The sequence below is a fragment of the Pecten maximus genome, chromosome 4 (assembly GCF_902652985.1).
Source record: "Pecten maximus chromosome 4, xPecMax1.1, whole genome shotgun sequence".
Taxonomy (NCBI): Eukaryota; Metazoa; Mollusca; class Bivalvia; order Pectinida; family Pectinidae; genus Pecten; species Pecten maximus.
This window is the reverse complement of record NC_047018.1, coordinates 40,351,626-40,373,593: the sequence shown is the minus strand read 5'-3', so window position 1 is coordinate 40,373,593 and position 21,968 is coordinate 40,351,626. Positions and strand designations below refer to the sequence as shown.

The 21,968-nt window shown below is 35.7% G+C and overlaps 1 protein-coding gene across 1 annotated transcript in view; it reads left to right on the top strand.

Moving 5' to 3' along the window:
* The first annotated feature begins 5,770 nt into the window (after positions 1-5,770).
* Positions 5,771-21,968, top strand: part of LOC117326072 (sucrase-isomaltase, intestinal-like) — a 30,550-nt gene continuing 14,352 nt past the window's right edge. The window contains 23 exon segments of the mRNA XM_033882674.1: positions 5,771-6,305; positions 6,307-6,525; positions 8,992-9,140; positions 9,641-9,815; positions 10,172-10,268; positions 12,495-12,607; positions 12,933-13,058; positions 13,363-13,494; positions 13,707-13,838; positions 14,461-14,577; positions 14,995-15,121; positions 15,426-15,585; positions 16,051-16,184; positions 16,603-16,637; positions 16,898-17,017; positions 17,568-17,716; positions 18,193-18,277; positions 18,675-18,731; positions 19,305-19,432; positions 19,660-19,760; positions 20,147-20,196; positions 20,815-20,976; positions 21,455-21,513. Of these exon segments, the coding sequence (XP_033738565.1) occupies positions 6,063-6,305; positions 6,307-6,525; positions 8,992-9,140; positions 9,641-9,815; positions 10,172-10,268; positions 12,495-12,607; positions 12,933-13,058; positions 13,363-13,494; positions 13,707-13,838; positions 14,461-14,577; positions 14,995-15,121; positions 15,426-15,585; positions 16,051-16,184; positions 16,603-16,637; positions 16,898-17,017; positions 17,568-17,716; positions 18,193-18,277; positions 18,675-18,731; positions 19,305-19,432; positions 19,660-19,760; positions 20,147-20,196; positions 20,815-20,976; positions 21,455-21,513 (2,870 nt within the window). The 5' untranslated portion in view covers positions 5,771-6,062.

Sequence of the window (21,968 nt, the reverse complement as noted above, 5' to 3'; positions counted from 1 at the left end):
ACCACATTTTGAAAATGAGTAATCTATATCATGTATGACATATACTACAGTGCTCACTTAAAAAAAACGAAGTGTAACAAATGATAACACTGTAGAAGGAACGGGTCAGTGTGGCCTGTATGTTAAATATCGTTTCTATCACTCAGCTGACGTAGCATGCTTCTTTGGCTCAGGAAATTGTGCTGTCAGGAGACTCGGGTTCGATTCCTATCGGGGCACTCAGTAGGAATGTGTTTTTACCTGTTCTTCCACTCTGCAATGTACATGATTACCTCCCTTATAATAATTCTCATTTGTATTTTTGGGAATAGGAGTAACAATAGATAGCAGAAAATTCCACAGAATTATATACATATTGTATTACATACTGCAACCGTACAGTGCTGTACAATACAACTGATAGTTAACCCAGAGGGTGATGACACAATTTCTCCGACATGTTTGACTTTCGGGGATGTATGGTCAAGGTCAAGGTCGCCGTTACTATTTTTAGCAGGGGCCAGTAGGGGCCACCTATTGGTTAAGCTTGGTTTTACCAACAACACCAATAATGTATATAGTATTATAGATACGATCAAAAGATGAAAATATGGACATTTAAAACATTTACTCATACATTTATGTAAATCAAACCATCGTTTTCTAAGCAGACATTACTGCGATGATATTAGAGGTTAAGAGGACAGGACACTTTTGACAGGCAGTCATGTCACGTATTATCCATCAATGTAATCAGGTGATAGGAGTAACCAGACATCTGCTCTGGCGTTATCGCCGAAGCTATCACAGTGAAGCAGAACGCTTCTCTGGTACTGGGTCATAAAGCATTTTAGGACATATTTGGATTACATTCAGGCGGTGTCATTCTAATCTCTTCCCCTTTGGTATCATGCTGGGATTGTTTGTCTGTCATAGGAACCTAGTTCTCATTGCCCCTGATCACCGAGTTGCTGTTGTCATAGTGAGGGACACGTAATCCTTATTACAGATTGCACCTTATATAGCTATGGCTATCACCAACCAAGTTCTCATTTTGAGAATGTGACTTTACCCGGATTTGACCTGGATTTGTGTGGCTGCACGGTGTATTCCATGAAACAGAAGACTTGACCTCGAACACCGGTCTTATTCTCCTTGTAATCTTTCAATGGTCACTATGCCAATCTATATTTTTTGTGCGATTTTGAGTTGGATAATCTATCGGTATTCTCTACTGCTTTTGTAACGCCTCCTAATCCCTTTAAAGGATCACCACCCCCTCCTGACATTGCACAGGTGATGTCTGTTATGAAGTTTTTGTTTGAGATTAATAAAGCGTCAAATACCAAATTAATTAATTTTGAATTAAATTATTCGAAAATTTCTATATTAGAAACGTATCTTATATGTTTTCAGAATGATTGCTCGGGTACCAACACGTTCATCGTCGCTAGCCAAGGCCTCTGATTACGAAACTCTCAACGTTCGTGGAGTGTACCGTTATCAGAAGCCTTGGCAAGCGAAGAAACAAAACGTTATGCGTACTCTGTATGATAATTATTCCATACTTACCCCGACCTTTAACCTAATCCACAAGGTGGTACGTTTTGTAGTTTAGGTTGCGCAGAAACAGTGTGATTTAGTTTTGTTCTTCAGTGGGACACCTCAGCCTTGTAAGGTTACCCATCTCGATATCCCTTAAGTGAAGTATGATAGATTTAGGAAGGTAATGATGTTCCCGAGTAATATTATATATATATAAGTTGGTATGTTGATATGAACCGTTTGAAATACGGACTCGTAACAAGTAGCGACGATCATATGTGATTGTTGTAATACTGATAAGATGGCGATGGTCTGACGACAATGACGATGAGATAATTTGAAGACGATGACGCTGGTTTGATAATGTAGAGATGGGGAGGAAAGAGTATGATGACGATGATGATGGTTTGATAATGTAGTGATGGGGAGGAAAGAGTATGATGACGATCATGATGGTTTGATAATGTAGTGATGGGGAGGAAAGAGTATGATGACGATCATGATGGTTTGATAATGTAGTGGTGGGGAGGAAAGAGTATGATGACGATCATGATGGTATTAATATTATGTCCGCTATTCTTACTACTATCGACAGTGTATGAAATAGGGATAACTTGGTTTCAAAAATACACTGCCTTAGCTTACATTTAATGCTCGCGCCAATTGCAAAGCCTTATTTCAGAGTTTAGAATATGGTATATTTATAGCACTCGTTCAGAATGCAAAACAATTATTATTCTTTTTAAAAAAGAATACATGTAAAAATGTAAAACTTCTGTGCGATCTTGTAACCAGTAGAGGACAATGAAGTACAGGTAGATTAGCTATCATCGGATTGTTAATTGTCACAATGAAATGGAACAACCATATATGAGGCATTGTTAGTCAATTGGGCGAGCATGAAGGAGGGCGGTTTTTAGTCATTATTCAAGTCCTATCGGTTATCGAAGTCTAAACGATTGGACCAGAGTTTGTTCATGAAAATCAGTAGTAGACGGAAGTATAAAAGATATTATAATGAGAGACAAAATAATTCAAATTTCTTATATCATTTAATTATGTTACACAACATGGATTGATATCATTGACTAAATTCATTTAAGAAATTAACGAAAATAATTAATTCACAATACTAATCTGTTACATCCTGTTTCACCATGTATTATTGTCATCCATTGTATATTTGTATTCTCTACAGCTTTGACGTTTATGAGAAATAAAAAAATTGAATTGAAGTGAAAACGAATTGACCTATATATATGTTGTTCCGTTCGGACGATCGTTAACAAAAGGTTTTCTTGGCCTCAGTCAGTAGGGCCGTCAACTGAAATGTATTTATGTCCGCATGAACGAATGTCCTTTATATTTTACCGACTCGGTAAGTGAGCCGCATCGCTGAGGCGAGCACACGTGAATGTGTGTACGCTTGTGATTTATTTCGGGTTTCTGCTACTGAGGGTTGAAGTTCATCGGACTGTCTGCATCAGTATGCCGAGCTCGAGTTTCCTTCTAGCCGGTGTCAGAGCTAGAAGAAACTCGGGCTACCAGTATGCAATAAGTCTGTGATACAGATAATAATTTCAAAGACATTGCTGTAGCTGTAACAGAAAACGTAGCGATCAGCTCACGGCAGTAACACAGGTATCATGTTTATTTGGTTAATGTCAGGTAAACACAACTTTCTACTCGTTACCAATGGCCTTGACAATCATACACTTTCTGTATATTATGATATTGTAAATGTTAACTTGGGCTTTGTTTCTACCGCTGAGCAACGTCCACTAAACCCATAACAACTTTCTTTATGATAATACTATATATATATAAGCAACCATACACCTGTTTTACCATCCGCATGGTATACGAGGCGATACCGTAATATGTATGATAATACCGCTTGCGATCACAGGCGCTTGCATAGAAAATATCACTTTCGATTTTTTTTATATGACAGCGGTACACATTACACATACCGCTGTCATATCAAAAAAAAATCGAAAGTGATAGTTTCCTATGCAAGCGCCTGTGCTTGCGATATAAATCCTGTCGAGCACGTGCACATGTTAGATACAACTAAAACTGTACTTGTATCTTTGAAAGACGTCTAAGCGTCGGACGATATACATGTGTAAATCTCTCTGCCGAATCCATAATTTCTGAAATTCGATAACACCTCCCCTTATCCTTACCCAAGGTTATAAAAGTCCGCTGACCGCCGCTTGATACTGATGACCTGATAAAATGCTCTACCCTATTGTCACGACGGCGGGATGTGTTCTTATCTCCCATTCAACAGGGGCCTGTCTATAGCTACAGTTTTATTTCAAAGATTCAAGTATCTGTATTCCCATCACCCTACTGTCACCAGCCGACCACTGATATGACATACTGTTCTTCAAACGAATCCTTTTCCCACGACTGTGATTTCATGCACAAAATCAACGTACAATTAATGTATGTTTTTCTATGACTGTACCTAGCTAGCTTAAAACTGTATACTATTAAGCTTTATCATTTCATGCTAATTATGTATTTTGGATTTTAACACTTTCATTCGATATAGAAGTTGACAACATATACACCGACAAAATTCTTTCATGTGAATTTCATGTGTGGAATTTTGCCCGCTAACAAGTAATGTAAATACAAAACCGTAAAATTTAATTCACAAATGTTCTAAATTTAAGTTCATTTCAATCTTAATAATAAACACGATTCGTTAATTAGTAGGGAGTGTTTTGGCTTGTTTTTCCCATCCCATCAAAATCAACACGTTACTTCAAGCTTCCCATCGGCTCATTAAAATATGTTTTCTTCATATTGCACAATATCAAAGTGAAATATATATATTATTGAAAAACGTTGGTTCATCGAATAACATTATTTAAGCTACGGCAAGTGAGTGTACGCCACCATCGTCGTATGACTAGACAATATTGTTATGAAGACGTGCGTTTATACACACACACCACAACAGTACACACACAAACAAGCTACATTACACACATGTATACAGTAGTATATTATGATCCTGACTCTGGACATTTACAACCTACCACCACTTGGCGAGCGTTGACGACGTAATTATGCAAAATTACCGGATCTGCTGTTACATACGTACATACCTACGTCGTACTTTTCATTATTATTCACTTGCCTTTCGTCAAAATATGTTTACACTCTGCTTGTGAGTGCACGACTACCGGATGCTATTGTCTCTAAGGTAGCGGTACAGGACCGATAACTAAAAGGTAAGACTGGTATCATGGAACTTGTCCAATCCGATACCCTTAGAGACGGACCTTTTAGGATATTTTTCAAAAGAAATGATATAATGCCTTCTGTTTGATAAGAGAGAATGTCGGTATACTCAGGGAGAAGATTTGACAAGTTTTATTCTATGCAAGTTATACCAATATACAGCGTTTTCGGAGTAATAATTATATTTTATTACATGTTGTCCCCTCCCCCCTCCCCCTCCCCCCAACGAAATTGATGGTTATGCTTGAATCAACTCGTCCCTCCGTCCGTCCGGGATATTGCATGGAAGCGCATTCGGTGACGTTTAAACGATTTTGTTTTTTAAACCCTGTGGGATATGCCCTGGCCTAATACGGCTATGACCCAAATAATTCTGTAATTCTGCCCCTTGATTTGTATTTGATTTATTTTTTGACTTGCTCTTGTTAACATTTGATAACGTTTTTAAAGCGAGATGGAGTTAATGTTGGGGTGGAGGTATACGTCAACCGTCGTGTCTTGAGCTATACGATGGCAAGCCATATTGTCATTTATTCGTGGAGCAATGCTGATCCAGTACTTTACCAAATTGTTTAAGATATGTTTATAAGTTATCTTATATGTTTATGAGACACTTAATGTGTTTATGAGATATCTTATATGTTTATAAGATATCTTATTTAAAGTTTATGATATATCTTATATAATATATAAGAAAGATATTAGATATCCCAAACTTCTTTTTATAAGATATCTTACATAACATGAAGGATATCTTACATAATTTGGTAAAATCCTGGATCAACGTTGCTCCGTGAATAAATGACGACTTGGCTTGCCATAGATATTGCTTTGCAGTAAAGCTCGTGCAAGCGTAAGGCATGTCCAAGATGACCATGATCTATCTGGCATATGTCATTTTATATTAATATCCTTGTTGCGCATACATGTATCGCTTTTCCACCTTGTATATCAATACTTTGTTTACATTGTGCAGGAAAGCTTAGAGGTGGCCGATTTTAGAAGAAACGCTTGTTTTGATTGGCTGTTTGGAAAGTCACTGAGGCTCGCCATTGGGTGGCATATTTCTGTAGGTAGTTACATCAAAGATATGTACGAAGTACTTAACTGATGATAACGTCGATAGTATATGACTTCGAGTGATTTTAGTCTTTAGTGAAAAACTACATAAGTCCGTCCCGTAAAGCATTAACAGTGATTTTTCTACATGGCGCAAATGATGAATTAACAAAATTGCGTCCTTTTTCTGATTCGGAGTGTTTGTGCAATTGCCAAAAATGGTGGATTGTAGCAAAAAACGGATAGCTATAGTAGCATTAGTTGTGATAGTTTTAGCAGCACTTATAGCACCTATAGCGTATTTCGTGACGAGAGAGGACAAACGAAAAACCGACAAGACGCCATCTGTCGTTACTCCTGCTATAGCAGGTGAACCACAACGGCTGTCGGACAGGATCAACTGCATTCCGGAGAGTGAAGGAAACGTTGTCAAGATAACAAAAGATCTGTGCGAAGATAGGAAACTGTGAATTTATTCCTGCAACTACAACCTTGAATGCTGCCTGTGTATTCCCAGTTCGGAAGGAGTCCGGGTTTTCCGTAGTTGGAAATGAAATTCCCACAAGTATGGGATGGAAGGTCTACCTCCAACAGAAAGGATTACCTGCATTCAACAGTACTCCATTTAAAAGACCGTACTTTGAGGTTCAGATGCCTGACGAAAATCTCATTCGATTCAAGGTAAATTATTCTTTAAATTTTACAATAATAATCTTTACCTTATATAATGTGTCTTGGCATAGGTAAATATATACATATACATATTCATAATCGTGTTAATGGCTAAATCTTCCGAAGATGTTTTATTCAAGATTAAATCCTCCAACTGTGAATATGCATGTACGATTTGTTTAAATGTCCTCTTATGCTGTGTTGAATAATGTATATCCCATACTGTCTGTTTGTCCCATCGTCGTCCCACCGTCCGTTTACCTCATCGTCATAGCTCTCCATAGAAATAAGCATGACAGTCAAAGATGTTCGCATTTCAAAAATCTGTGAGGTATAAGAGCTAAAGCCCTTTACTTATCATATAATACGTTATGCAGTCAGATGGAAATCATACTTGTTTTTTCGTATCAATATCTCTTTAGCGACTTTAAGTTTTACAGTACAAGTATTCGCCATTGTCACACCTTCTGACAGGCACCACACAAACGCCAGAATAACACTTTATGTGTTTAATTGTATGGAGCTCATGATCGCCGATATATAGTTGCCCTCATTCAAAATGTCTTTGTATTTAACGGTACTCTACGTTAACAAAATGATACACGGCGCCATGATTCACATTGCGTACAAATTGGTCAAATAATTACAAATATCCAATTTCTTACATCTAAAAGGCATTAAAACGCATTCATTAATCATAAATAAACCATCTTTACTGTCGGTTCGACTTTTAATAAATGACCCTCCTTCCATACTTCCAGCGCACGCTCTTCGCGACTTCAACGTCCCCTATAGGAAAAAGATGACACTGATCCGATTTCGGACCAAATATGCGCGAAATACTTTGAATCAAATGCTTTGGTTATCTTTGTAGATGGTATGTTCTTAAAGTGTTTTATCAAAATGAGAATTCTGGTACTCTCGGACTTGTCAATCTTCCTAGGGAATGTTGTGAACTTTAATAGGAAAATGACAATTTGTATGTACTTTTCTCTTTGATATATAATTGATAACGGTATCATGATTATTGAACACAGAAGACAGTCTGTAAATTTTGATCCAAAGCACCCTAGGGGATGATTTGGAGGGCCTAAATTAACTAATTTGAGGAAAAAAAGCAGCTTTCATCTTCAAACCCAGATTTCATTTAATCAAATACTCTTCTTATACGATTTTTTTTACCCATATACTTCAAGTTACCCTCTCATATTTTAACTGTGAGTTGACACTTTCTGATATGTTTTTGTTCATTCGCAGTGTAATACAAACTATTATGGAAATATCTGCAGTAGATGACAGTTAAATGGAATGGATATTTCAATTCTGTTTGTCAATATTACAATTTCTGTATCCGATCACGACAACAAAACTATCAGTATGTCAGTACTCATGTGACCTCTCGCTATTTTTGTTTCATATTTTCGTGAAGAGACCTAACTACAAAAGTATGATGGTTAAGTGTTACATTAACAACACGTTCGCTTGACAAAATAATGATTCGGGATTGGACTCGGGTGTTTACCAAACGGCCATAAATAAGAAATAGATCTCAAACCTGAACGAAAGATTATCAATCACCCAGGAGTAGTCTTTATGTTTCTCTCTCCCGCTGTGTTATTAGATATTTTCACTGATAAGCTTTTTGCGGATATAACTAGCATTCTGCGAAAAAATATCATCCAGCTGGCTTCAATTATCACATGACGAAGGAAAATGTTCAATTACTTTGGTAAAGTTGAATCGAAACACGGGGTTAAGAAAACAGACTACTTTTCTTGTTTAGCAATATTTGAAGAAAAAAACAAACAACAAAACTTTATGCTTTATATTAAATTACTCAGCAGACGTCCGGAACACACAATCTTATACTCCTGGCATTATCCCAGGAGTCTATATGCAATTCTATATTTTGTTCCTATTTGTTGGTTCCAAGTTAGAATTACATAGACAATAGACAATATAATTATGTATCAACATTATCTGTTGTTTCCCCACTAAACAGATTTCATTCAATCGTTCAAAAGACATCATGTTTGCCAGATTATTTTCAACATCCTATACAGCAATAGCCATGCCAACCAAATTTCACGTCAATTTGGCTACGTCATTGTTTCATATCATCATTCACACGTGATGTTGATAAATCTATCTTTTAGACACTCGTATATTTGCAGGAAAACCTCGATATAATGTACGTTTTATTCCATTTGTTTGACACTTTGTTTTTGACTACTATGTCTCGAGAACCCAGCCTCCTGTTCTCAATTTTCCTGACAATTTCTTAACGGATCCATATCTCCCGCATGGCAAATCCCTTTACATCATCTTAAATTGCTAGGAAATGGTAGCGTCTTAGCAAAGTCTTCTTGTAGAATGGTCGTCTGTCACAGTTTCATATTCTATGCTGTTATGCAAGATACGAAAGGTTTGTTGATTTAAATACGTTGAATCATCACAAGAAATACTTTTTAACAGTTTGATGACGAAGGCGAGAACAGATTCCATGTCCCGATTAATCTTCAAATGGAAGGTCAAAAGACAAACAAGATGGCGTACGAACTGACGATAACAGACAGAGAAAACTTCGCCTTCCGGATCACCCGGAAGTCGTCGGGAGCTGTTTTGTACGTGCGCATGGGCTGCAATGTTGTATTTATATATCTCCCGCTTAAACATTTCTTGATATGAATTTAAAATGGGATTTTACTGAATAAGAGATTTGATTATCGTATCATAACAGAAATGACTTATTGCGTACGATTTTCTTTAGTTGGCTTTTATCAAATTGGAACAGAAATGGACTGCACTTATCCCCGGAAGCGAGGTAGCTTCATTGCTTAAAGCGTCCATCTAGAGTTCGAATGTTCAGGGTTCAAGTCCCTATCAGATAGTCCCAAATTACAAAATTATCTAAACATCTATATTTCAAACTATTACTTAATCCATTTTGATCCGTGAAAATTACATTTAGAATTTAAATTCATATAACAACGATAGAATTCTGAAGTGAGACTGTTTGGTATCTAATTCAGTAACTTATGATTATTTATCAAATTATTAACATAATTACGATATGAAATCAAATGAATACTAGTAATGTCTTTTCTATGTTATTCCTTAACAGATTTGACACATCTGTTGGAGGACTGTCTCTATTGGATCAGTTTCTACAGCTCTCCACAGTATTGCCCTCGGAGAACGTGTACGGATTCGGAGAAAATATCCACGAGTCTTTCCGTCACGACCTCAATTTTCGTTCGTGGCCGATGTTCTCCCGGGATCAGCCGCCATTCCACAAGGTAAATTTCGGTCATACTCCTAATGTAAAATGGATTGCCTAGATCATTTTTTATAAATGAGTCCTGAATGTAAACGATTGGTCTATAGTAAAGTATATTTTGCAAATACCCAAGTAAAATCATCTGATCAGGCATATTTTAAACATAAAACATGAAAAATAGCACGACATCGTGTGCATATTAGTTTTTTATTGGTTAATAGGGAATGGTGAAAATAAAGGCAACGAATTTAATCGAAATAATAGGCTATTTGTTTTTAATATGGAGGATTCATGAAAATATGTTCCACGAAATTACTTGAACAGTTTTAAAGTACGAAAAAAGTTCCCAAAAGAATTTCAAGTTTATGTTTTCAGAAAAATTCGAACTTATATGGTGTCCATCCTTTTTATACGTGTGTTGAACCAGATGGCAATGCGCACGGAGTTCTACTTCTCAACAGTAATGCGCAAGGTAGGAGAATGCGTTTCCTATATCGCAATTCACATTTTGTTGTTGCATCCATAATGCCAGTGTTAATTTTACAAAAGTACGACTAGGTAAGAGGCGAAGAAATGAATCTTAATGATAATGATTTGGTTATATAATATTGTCTTTTATATCAAATCCTGATATTCATTCAGAAACAAATTTGGCATATTGCATTTACCTAATAAAGACTCATATCGTTACGTGATAGGTCTTTGATATGATGTTATCTTCATTAAATTGCAAGGATAACCTTATTGACCTTAGGACATTTATTTGGGAACCTATCGTATTGCAAAACGACAGTTCCAGAGCACCAGTCCAAACAACAGAAATATTTATCTGTTTTGATGTAAACGTTTTTGTTGAACCGCTCGATATTGTTATTAACTTAACTTTCCCTTAACAGTTATCGCGACACACCGCATTGATGTGTATAATACAGTACATGTGATTCGCGCTTATTTTACTCGGCATTATTTGTTAAAAATGCAGAATCATACTGTCTTCTTATCTAACTATTCAGATATCTATGTCAAACTACTTACCTTACTTAACAATCTAGGTATTACGAGTATGTTGCCTTCTTCCACCCTCAACTAGCTAGGTACATTTGTAATTTGTTATTCCTTTGCGTGTAAAGAAGATGTATCCCGAAATCCTTTTTTTTAAAGTAGGCCACCTCAAACACCGTGATGTTAGTTTGAACTAAACAACAGTCATTTAACAGCTAGGGGAGTGTTCGCACAAGTGAATGTTATCCGTATGACAACGGAAACGCTCATCAATTGGAAGTAAGACAATTTAATGCTTGAAATATGTACAGTTCATTGTCCAATAATAAACAAAGTATTTTGATATGAAGTTATGTTTTTCATAGTTTGTCATTGTCACGTGATTCCCAATAAAAATCATATTGACCGGTCGTGCAATAAAAAGCTGGTTGAGTGGGTGTTTCTATATTATAAATAGATTACCAACTTCCTTCTCTTGGTATTGTCTAACAATGTCAAATATGTTGCAAGGAATTAAAACATAGACAAACGATATCTTTGAATGATTGAAAATGATTATTTATGAATTAGTATTCTAAATGTATTTTAATACATACATTTACTGGTTTGATTGTACGGGGTTTAAGATATACTAGGCCTAGTTCGTAAATATTTACAAACGTTTCACATAGCAGTCTCCCTCATTGCATGGCTTCGTTCTCGGTCGTTAGCTTTTCCCGGGTTAGGAAAACCATGTATCTGCCTTATTAAAAGTCTATACTGTATTATGTAATTATATAAGATACATAAAGACGCACGTCTACCAGCACATGCAAAATCATGAAAGAAAATGTTGACAAGCCACTTTGGTTTCACAGGATTACGTCATATGAAGGCAAGTTCATAGATGAACGTCATGGAAATAAATAACATATAAATGAAATAGAAATGAAAGAAAAATGATAAAAAAAACTAAATCAAATTCCCTCTAAGCAAACAACAGAAGAAGGCCACAAATACAGAGACCCATATATCTTATCCTCTGGTATAAATTGTATATATGCTGTATACATATATAGGAAGCGAACAAACTGATTATATATCACCTAGACAATGTTGGTGTTTAGCAAACAAGCATGATCCTGGAGTTACTACTCGGCGTTACTACTTAGAGCTCTGTATATCAATCTTGGTAAACTGTCTGACGCAATCATCTTTATCTGTACTTGTGTCATTTTCATTATGTAGTCCATGGATCAGAAACACTTGGGGGTTTACTGGAATCTTGTGTCGGTGGGGTACCTATATCAATACGACAGTATCAGAATTTAAAAAAAAACCACTCCAATACGTGAGCAATTTCTAGACAAATCTGGTTGTTGAGAATATAAATCGTGTTTGCCTGACATTGTTACCTCCGTAATAAAACATTCTTAACGTACATAGATTCTGGGCAACTCTCTATTTGTGTAAAGTATATCACGTGTTCTGTCAAATTAGGTGAACTTGCGTTAACGAGATGTATATAAAGCATCACAATATATCAACTTTGTAGTCTAATAACTAATGCGATTTCTGATTTTAAACCGGTTCTATTAAATAAGACATGTTTCCATTAAAGCATTTCAAATATTACGATCAATAGTGATCTTATATTTCCTATTAGCAGTATTTTTGTACATACATTTAAATAAAATGTTTCCTTTTCATTCCTCAGATTACTCATTTACACCTCACCCAATGCTAACTTACCGGACGATAGGAGGCGTCCTGGACTTCTACATGTTTCTGGGACCCTCCCCCGAGAACGTCATCCAGCAATATACCCATGTACGGTTCAAACATATGTTACAATTTCTTTGAAATGATATGTTAAAAATGGAGTTTTTACATAATTTTGTTTTAGCTGGATTAACTAGGAATATAATTTTCCAATTGAATTGACGTATATAATATTGAAAGGGGTAGACAAAGTGGCCACTCTCTCCTTGATTAGAGACATACAACTGATGGTGCACCATTTTGTCTACAAACAGTTTTTTTCTCTCCTAAACAACTACGTTGACCTCTTTTGGGAGATTAACTCACTTCTTTGCTTCTTTTTTTGGACTCCCCTTTGCCCCATTTGTTTATATTATCTGCTCCTTTCATATAGGCAGTTGGAAGACCTTTCATGCCGCCATACTGGTCTTTAGGATTCCAGCTTTGTCGCTATGGCTACAATAGTTTAGAGAATTTGATGGCTGCTGTCAATAGAACACGTGACTATGGTATTCCTCATGTAAGTATTATTTTGATTTACAGCTGCTTCATATACTATTCATGCGTTGCTATCGATAATTATGGAGTTAGATTATTCTTGTCATTACCCTTGTTCTTATTATGAGAACGTTATTACTTTGATTTGACTTAGAATGTCACTAGTGGTACCTAATTGTTTTTGTTGTTTTTGTTATAGGGTTTATTAATTGGTTTTATTTCTTAATTTTCCTTGGTTTATTATTTTTTGTTTTATCTCCAGACAATAATTATGTATGCACTGTATATAGTATGGTATCAGGAATGACGTTTATCTGTCATTTCAGGATGTACAATACGCCGATATTGACCACATGAATAATTCCAAGGATTTCACGGTCAACCATGTGGATTTCGCTGGTTTGAATGATTCATTTACTGCTCTCAGAAAAGGTGGAATGAGAACGGTTATTATGCTGGTAAGAATTCATAATGAAATATGTTAAAAAACAAATTATTTCTCATAATGTCAATGACGCAAAACAATTGTCTCCATTTTGAGATATGACAAAACAAAATTCTCTTGCCTACCAAGGCACAACACCAAAGGTCGGTATTGCCGTATGACAGATTAGTTAGATTGTGGTCGTCTGTTGTATTGTTATGGGCTATTTATACTATTATATTACAGGACCCGTGTTTTGTCAGCAATGTGAGTGGCTATGAACCTTACGACCGTCTTACTCAGATCAGAGGGGGAGTGATGTGGCATGGTGGCGTAGAGAACGACACCAAGGACACTACTGGAGCAATCCTCGGTTATGTAAGTAGAGCCCTTAAAGATGCTACGTCGCCGACAGTGTAAATTCTGATTCTCACAAAAAATGCAGACCAAAAACAATTGTTAACTTTGGTATAGATAAATACCTAATGAACACACAAAAAAGAAGCGAAATCAAAAATCTTCGTTTTTAAGACATTAACATACAAAATGAAGACACGGAGAACAATAGAATTTCTGCAGGATGCAATGAATTACAGTATTTGTTCACATCAAATTAAAAAGATTACAAAGAAAAGCTAATAGTATTATTGTATGAAATATAGAAAACGATAATATTCTGAATTTTCTATCTTTCTGTCTCTCTATTTTTGGCGGCGATGCAGCACCTTGAAATAAATTTCGTAGTCGTACGAAGGTTTAGTTGTTGCGATATGTCCATTATAAGAGCTACATGTATACCTATAGTGTATAAAAATAAAGTTGTATATTTATTTCACCATCTTCTCACTGATATTTCATTAGAAAATCTGCCATGTTTGTCAATGTTCAAGATGACAATGCTGTAAATACCCACGGAAAATCCTAAATAATACAGGTTTTTCATTCATAATAATATAATATATAATTATAATCATCATAATATAATATATGTTTTTTTTAGGTTTGGCCGAACGGAAAAGTTGTATTTCCAGATTTTTTTAAGAATTCGACCCGAAATCTGTGGAAAAATCTTGTGTTGGAACACAGAAAACGTCTGATTTTCGACGGTTTGTGGATTGTAAGTTCCAAGTGATGAGCTAATATCATTCCTCTTTTGACCTGTAAATGCAGTATAATTAGACACCATGCAATTAGAACACAATTCACGTTATAAGTCTTCATTCAAATTGATAAAACTATTGTGATAATAAAAACCCTTCTACAATGTATATTTAAACATATTTCCTGGCCCATTTGTACCTTGCTTATTTCTCATCTGGTTTCCACACATTTTGTACCGGGCATCACTGACGATCTATTAGACAATTAATCTTAAACACAATACTTTGTCATGTTATTAATTTGATTTAATTAACATCAACCGATTGATGATAATTTGTTACATTTATATTTTAGCAATGGTCTTTTGTTATATATATTTATGTACATCATGTCGTTTGTATATTTAGAGTTTATATTTACCATTGTTTCTAAGGACATGAACGAACCGGCAAATTTTGGTACAAACCAAGATAGACCTTTCAACTGGAATGAAAATGTCAAGCCATACTGGTCATTGAAATGTCCCAGGAGTAAATATGATGATCCGCCGTATCGAACAAGTAAGAAAAACCAATGTTAATAAAATTTTAAAGAGCAATTTTTGAAGTACATTGTAATCAGTTTCCCTCTATATTTTAAAGATCCTTTGTGGGCTTCTCAACGGTGTGACCAAAGGCCAACACAACAGATTAATGAGAGTATAATAGAAATATTTGTTTCGTTTCCATGTCTGTATTCTCTGTTCTTTCCGTCATAATATACTGCCTATTGTCCTCAAAACCATCCATGTATTTTCTATACAAATACCTTCGTTGGTCCCTGTGGATATATATCATGCCGTTTTATGACCTCTTTTTTTTCCAGTGGCCGCTTATGTTCATGACGGTGATGATTATAAGGACGCGGCAGCACGTTTATCAAACAAGACGATTTGTATGGTGGCCACGCAGGGCAATAACGACGAGCTTCTTCACTACAATGTCCATAGTTTGTATGGGCGGATTCAGTCCCCGCCGACAATCAGGTACTGATAGAGTTTATTCTACAATCTATGATTGATGTGTGTACGTCGTCAGTTCTGGCAGCAATATAGATACAAGATTGCTTGCATTAATGACACTGTAACACCAATCATGTCTCCCCGGTCCTGTAAATCGTCTAACCGGTTCAACGATACAACGTCCATTAATTGTCGATATGGGCGTCGTAACTCTTGCCAACATATACCAGTTTATATATATATCTCTCAAGAGGTACATACTCTGAAACATGTTTAGTCGTATGCAGTATGAAAAATTATATTTTGTTACTTTAAACCTCGAAATCTAATATATCAATAGACAATGCTAAGAAGCGATCATGTTTAGAAACTATATAATCGATCGTTGTAAAACATATGTCACTAGACATGCAAAATAGTGTAAGACAGCTGTCATTCTCAACTTTCTTGATACAAGTTAATTCTAGACATATTTTTGTATATGTTTAGCGCGTTGAGGGAGGCTAGTGGGGAACGTAGCATGGTCCTTTCCCGAAACACATTTCCCGGAAGTGGCAAGTATGTTGGGCACTGGCTAGGGGACAATGACAGCGCATGGCCGGGCTTGGCGTCATCAATCATCGGTAAGTTCTAATAGTAAACCATAAAGTTAGGTAGAAATATCCTTGGAATAATTTGGGTTAGATGTTAAATTTTAGCTCAGGCTATTCCAGAACATGGTAGAAATAGTCGGTGTGGCCGGTATGATCAGTTTCTGATGAAGGTGGGCTTGACAGAGTGAGAATCAAATGATTTATCAAAAAGCAACAAATATAACATTTTGTTGAAGTTGTTCTGTTTTAAGGGTTTAACTTCCTCGCAACAGCCAGGGTCATGAGAATGGGAAGAATAAGAAGAATAATAAAGTTAACAAACATTATTGAAGCCGTATTATCGCTGGATGTTTGCTCTGAGATGCGTATCGGCATATATATTACTTATCATAGTGCTTTTGTCATCGTGAAAGTCATGACATCATTTGCATTTTATCTATTGTTACAGGTATGCTGGAGTTCAATTTGTTTGGGATTCCTTATGTAAGTGCAGAGTAAAATATCTTTTTTTCCTTTTTAGTTGATATATTTTATATTCTCATCTTTTAACGCTTAAAAATTAACATTGTGATCTTCGCATCTCTTTAAAATTCACATTTTCGTGAATTTAAAAAAAAAATATCAATACAAACATGACATTTAGGCTTGGTAAAGTGTTTATTTAAAATAATACGAGCCTTCCTATGAACATCACAACTGAAATGTAGTATTAAAATGAATGTGTATTTGACCTTACATAACAGATAGGAGCAGACATTTGCGGATTCTTCGGTGATACTACGGTTGAGTTATGTAAACGTTGGATGCAGCTTGGTGCGTTTTATCCCTTCTCCAGGAATTACAATACTCTTGATTCTACTGTGGTAAGTTGCAGTAGAAAATCGCGGTTCTGTACCTAAGTTAAGTTAAAATGTATGCATTTAATGATGACGAAGAAAATATGATTCATTAGATGAAAACAACTTAATGACTTATGTTATTGCGTGTTAACAATGCTTCTATATTGTGTATTGTGATAAGTGTGCTTGATAGTTTGATATATAATATAGAAACACAAATGACAAAGGAAGACAAATTTTGTCTCCTGCCCTGACCAGGTCTCGAACTCACGATCACTCTCACCATCACGAAAATGGATGTCGACTTAAACAGTGGTAACAGCCTTGGTTAATTATGACCGTGCGATTTGATACAATAGGTGGTGTGTTAGAGGGCCGGTCCCTAAAATACCTTAACACGTGTGTTGTAATGACATCTACTAGTTTTATATATCAATATAACTTTCAACTTCCGCTTTTGTCCACGATATATATTTAGTAGATCTTTTGTTTTAAAATTATACCGGCCATTAAAGAAAAAATAGCATTATACACGTATATTGTTGTGTGACTAAACATATTGTGTATAATACAGGAACAAGATCCAGGTGCATTAGGGGAGGACGTTGCCAGGGCGTCACGTGATGCCCTAGAGACACGCTACTGGCTCCTTCCATACCTTTACACATTATTCCACAACGCGCATGTGCATGGCAACACAGTCGTCAGACCTATGCATCATGAGTAAGTATAAAGTGTAGTGCTAATACTGACATCATTTTACCACTTGACCAGCATTATCAAACGGTAAGCAAGTCACTGATACTTGACTTACGAATTCGACAATTTTAAGCTATTTCCTTGTGTAATATGAAGCTATACGTGTTCGGTGTTAGTTGATTCAATTGTAACTATCTTGGTTCTCCTTTTGAGAACGTTACACTACCTGTATTTGACCTAGATTCACATGGCAGGTGTCGTCCACAAAGATAAGGCTTATCCTTCCAAACACCTGGTATGATTATCATTTTTGTTTACGATTTGCTTGATTTTATCGATTTTGAGTTAGAATTTATTGTTTGGTTTAAAGGCCGGCTTGTCTGGTATTTTTTCAGAACGCGTGTTATCAAAGATACTGTACATCACTTTTTAATTGTATTTTGTATCAATATAACTTAAGTTCAACTTCACTGGCAATTGTTGTTTTTACCATTATATAGATTTCCGTTGGATGATGTAGCTCTCGGAATTGACCGGCAGTTCTTGTGGGGAAGATCTCTCCTCATCTCTCCCATCTTGGAACAGGTTACTATTTATATGTTTAGTATATGACATTGTGCTACGAGTGTTCAATATTTCCCCAAAGTACACTAGATAGTTGCACTCAATACGCGTGTTCTTTTAAGAATGCTGCGGTCGGTAATTGGGACACATATGAAATATGGAACCGACACAAAATGTTTTTTTTTAATGTAAGGCTGGATTGTAAACCGAGAGAAGTGATTATACTAGTAAATCCGAAGATATTTTCAAACGTGAAATGACAAAATTCAAGATCAAAGGAATTTTAAGACAACATTTCTTGGCAAACGAAACTACCATTTATCAGATTATTGCAAGATAAAAAAACTTTGGAGATGAAACTATCATGAAAAGAGGTATATGCTGGCATCTTACAACATGCTTTTATTCTATCTATCAGGGACAGACCAAACTGGTGTATTATGTACCGGAAGGCCGTTGGTACGACTTTTACAAGGTGATTTAAGCAGGTTTTTACACAGACAAAATGGTCTCATGTCAATTCAAGTCAAAATCAGGTCAATTTCAGGTTAATAATTTTGCATGTCATTCTGGCTGTGTAATTGTGCTGCACACACACCACCGTATACGTAATCCACATGCCCAATATAAACCGGAAATGTAAGTATGGCGGGTAATACAATGATACGGTCGTCGGATAAGCGGATTTAAAAAAACAACACAAAAACCGTGTAATATATTTTTTATTTTTATTTTTTTAGGCCTAGTCAATAGATATATAAGGTACAGTACACAATATGGAAACTAGTAAATTAAATTAGAGTGTGAATGAAGTATGACGAGTGAGAGCCCTCTTGTGAGAGGACAAATATTGTAATGTGTATTGCTATAAATCAAAGTGAATAAAATGTTTGTTTGGAAAAAAAAAAAAAAAAGACATAATACGGTTGATAGTACATATATTTATACAAATTATTTGTATTTCAAAATGATATATATATGTATTATCTTGAAACTGTGTTTGTATGCAAACTTACCGCCGCTGATTATCATTTATTTTGTTATTCAGCCCGGGAGCTTTGTGGAAGGACCAAAAATGAACGAAATGTCTGTGGACGGCAATTCTCCGATATCTCTGCATGTTCGTGGAGGAAGTATCCTCCCAATGCAGGAACCAGCAAGAAACACCACATACAGGTATGATTAAACTGTATTTTTCACTTTTTAATTCTTCTGAAGTAATTTCAATGGTAACAATGATCCTTTGAAAATTCTGTTTAACATTAAACTGAAAATAGACAAAAGTATGTCTATTAAATTAAAACAGCAATTGCATTATTATGGAAGTATATACATTTCTCATACAAATAGATCGTTTTAAGTCATTATTTATTTAAACATGCTTTATGTTTTAATGTGTTCAGTCGAAAGAACGCGATGAAGTTACTAGTAGCCCTAGACAAACCCGACCTAGAAGGAGGGTCGGCCGAAGGAGAGCTGTTCTGGGATGACGGGACTTCCATTGGTGTGTCCATTTAAAGTTAAAAAAAAATATCACAGCATTACAATAGTGTCGCAGCATAAGACAATAAAAAATCCAACATTCTCAAAATCGACAAAACGAGGATAAATTACGAGCAAAAAATATATCTTGTGTTGATAACATTTAGCTGGTGTAGATGATACTCGTGGAGACTTTTGAATTTTGTATATCGTAGCTAATTGTCCCTCTGGTATAGCCTATCTTTTTATCCTGTGGATAATAACTGTCTACAGTGTAACTATATAAAAATTGCAAATAGCATATCGTTAAAAAAATACTTGCAGCCATGTTAAACCGAAAAGAACTTTCTATTGAAGTTTAATAAGAACAATATTAGACAGTATTGATATTGTCGCTTTACGTTTCAGATACGTTTGAAAATGGAAAATACATCTTGATGAAGTTCCTTGCTGAAGATGTAGGTATACTCAACAGGGTACTTTCGGTTTTAGAAGAAATTAACTATAACAGTGAAATGTGTTATGAGGAATATTTTTGAAAACAAAAGTTCTTATCTGACCATTTAGACACCAGTGTTTGTCCGGGAGGTGGCCCAGGTCCCCACAACCCACGGTCCGTATATCTTATCAGTCCTCTACCGATGAAAACTGGGAACTATAGATTTCCTTCCCGTACGTTTTGTACAATGTACGTATGCAAGTAACGCCAAAGTTTGACAGCGCCTTAGTGGTTTCATTCCTTAAAATGATAAAAGACCATATACTATCTCGGACGAATTGTGGAGTTCCAGAGTTTTTAGGTCAAGGTCACTGTAACCGGGCCGGTAGGGGAACATGTAAACGAGTATACTCGTTTAAGCAATATTCATACAGATTGCGTGCTTCTGTGCCACTTTCCCTGTGCGTGAGCTTTTATTTTCCTTATAGTGACAATGTCACGAAAAAGATTCTGTAATAAGTTTAACAACCTTACACGGGAGATTCGGTATCGTATCAAGGATTTTAATATTTCAAAAGGGCAATATTTACAGGGCTAATTAATGCTACCAACAAAAATATATGCGTTCTGTTTATAGCAAATCCTGTCGATGACCGTTGTTGGGGGTTCACCTGAGTTGGCAAACGACCTGGTCCTGACCACTGTTCATGTCTATGGTGTGTCGACCAACGTTCATGACATCCACATCATAACGTCTAACGAATACCACACCAACTTTACGTACGACTCCGAAAACCAGGTATACCAACATAATGTAATATAATGTATAAAAGTTTTGTAATATGTACCTGCAGTCCTAGTCTGACTGTAGAGCACATATTTCCTGATTTTAGTCACTACAACAACGTTTTATGGAATGGGAGAGTTCTTTCGCCACGATCTTAATAAATACTCTACCACCAGTTGAGGGAAAACAAATGTTTATTTTAAGCATTGGAAGAAATAAACAAAACTTAAACGCAACAGCCAATGCCGATAATTGTATGGGGATAGGAAACACACAGCTCGCATACACTTTCTTTTTATTAATCACATTTTAATAGACCATTAAGATAAGCAGGATATGAATAGCTGCAGCCCTAAGAACTGACACATTTCATTAAAGTGTTGCATACGTTTCTTTCCATGTGTTTTATTATTCCTGTTAATATTTGAATGCTGTCGATATTCCTATTTTTTATAAGCCGTAAACGAGCTTGCTTTCTCTCCTATTTTAGGTTCTGATTGTACGAAATCTAAACCTGTCGCTCAACACGACATTCCAGTTTCATTGGATGTATGTATTATTCATTTCATATCACAAATATCTGTATCATTGTAATTTAAATACAGTTACTACTGTTAATGTACATATTTGTGTACACTCAATGTTTCTAGATCACATTATCACAGTTTTTCGACCACATTTTCACGGTTGTGTGTATTGATGAATTCATGTACAAACAACAACAACAGTAGTTTAGTGTAGTAGTTTCCTAATTATCCTTATGCTAAAAGAAAAAACGCACTATTTCAGCAAAATATCCGTTTACTAATAGATACGTACTATTTTTACCAATTATCTATATTCTAAAAGAAAAAAAACCGTACTATTTCAGCAAAATATCCGCTTACTAATAGAGGACCTTAATATTTTAACAATTGTACCCGTTTACTAATAGAGGATCGTGATATTAAAGCCACTGTATTCGTTTTCTTATAAAAGAACGTGATATTTTAACATTTTTATCC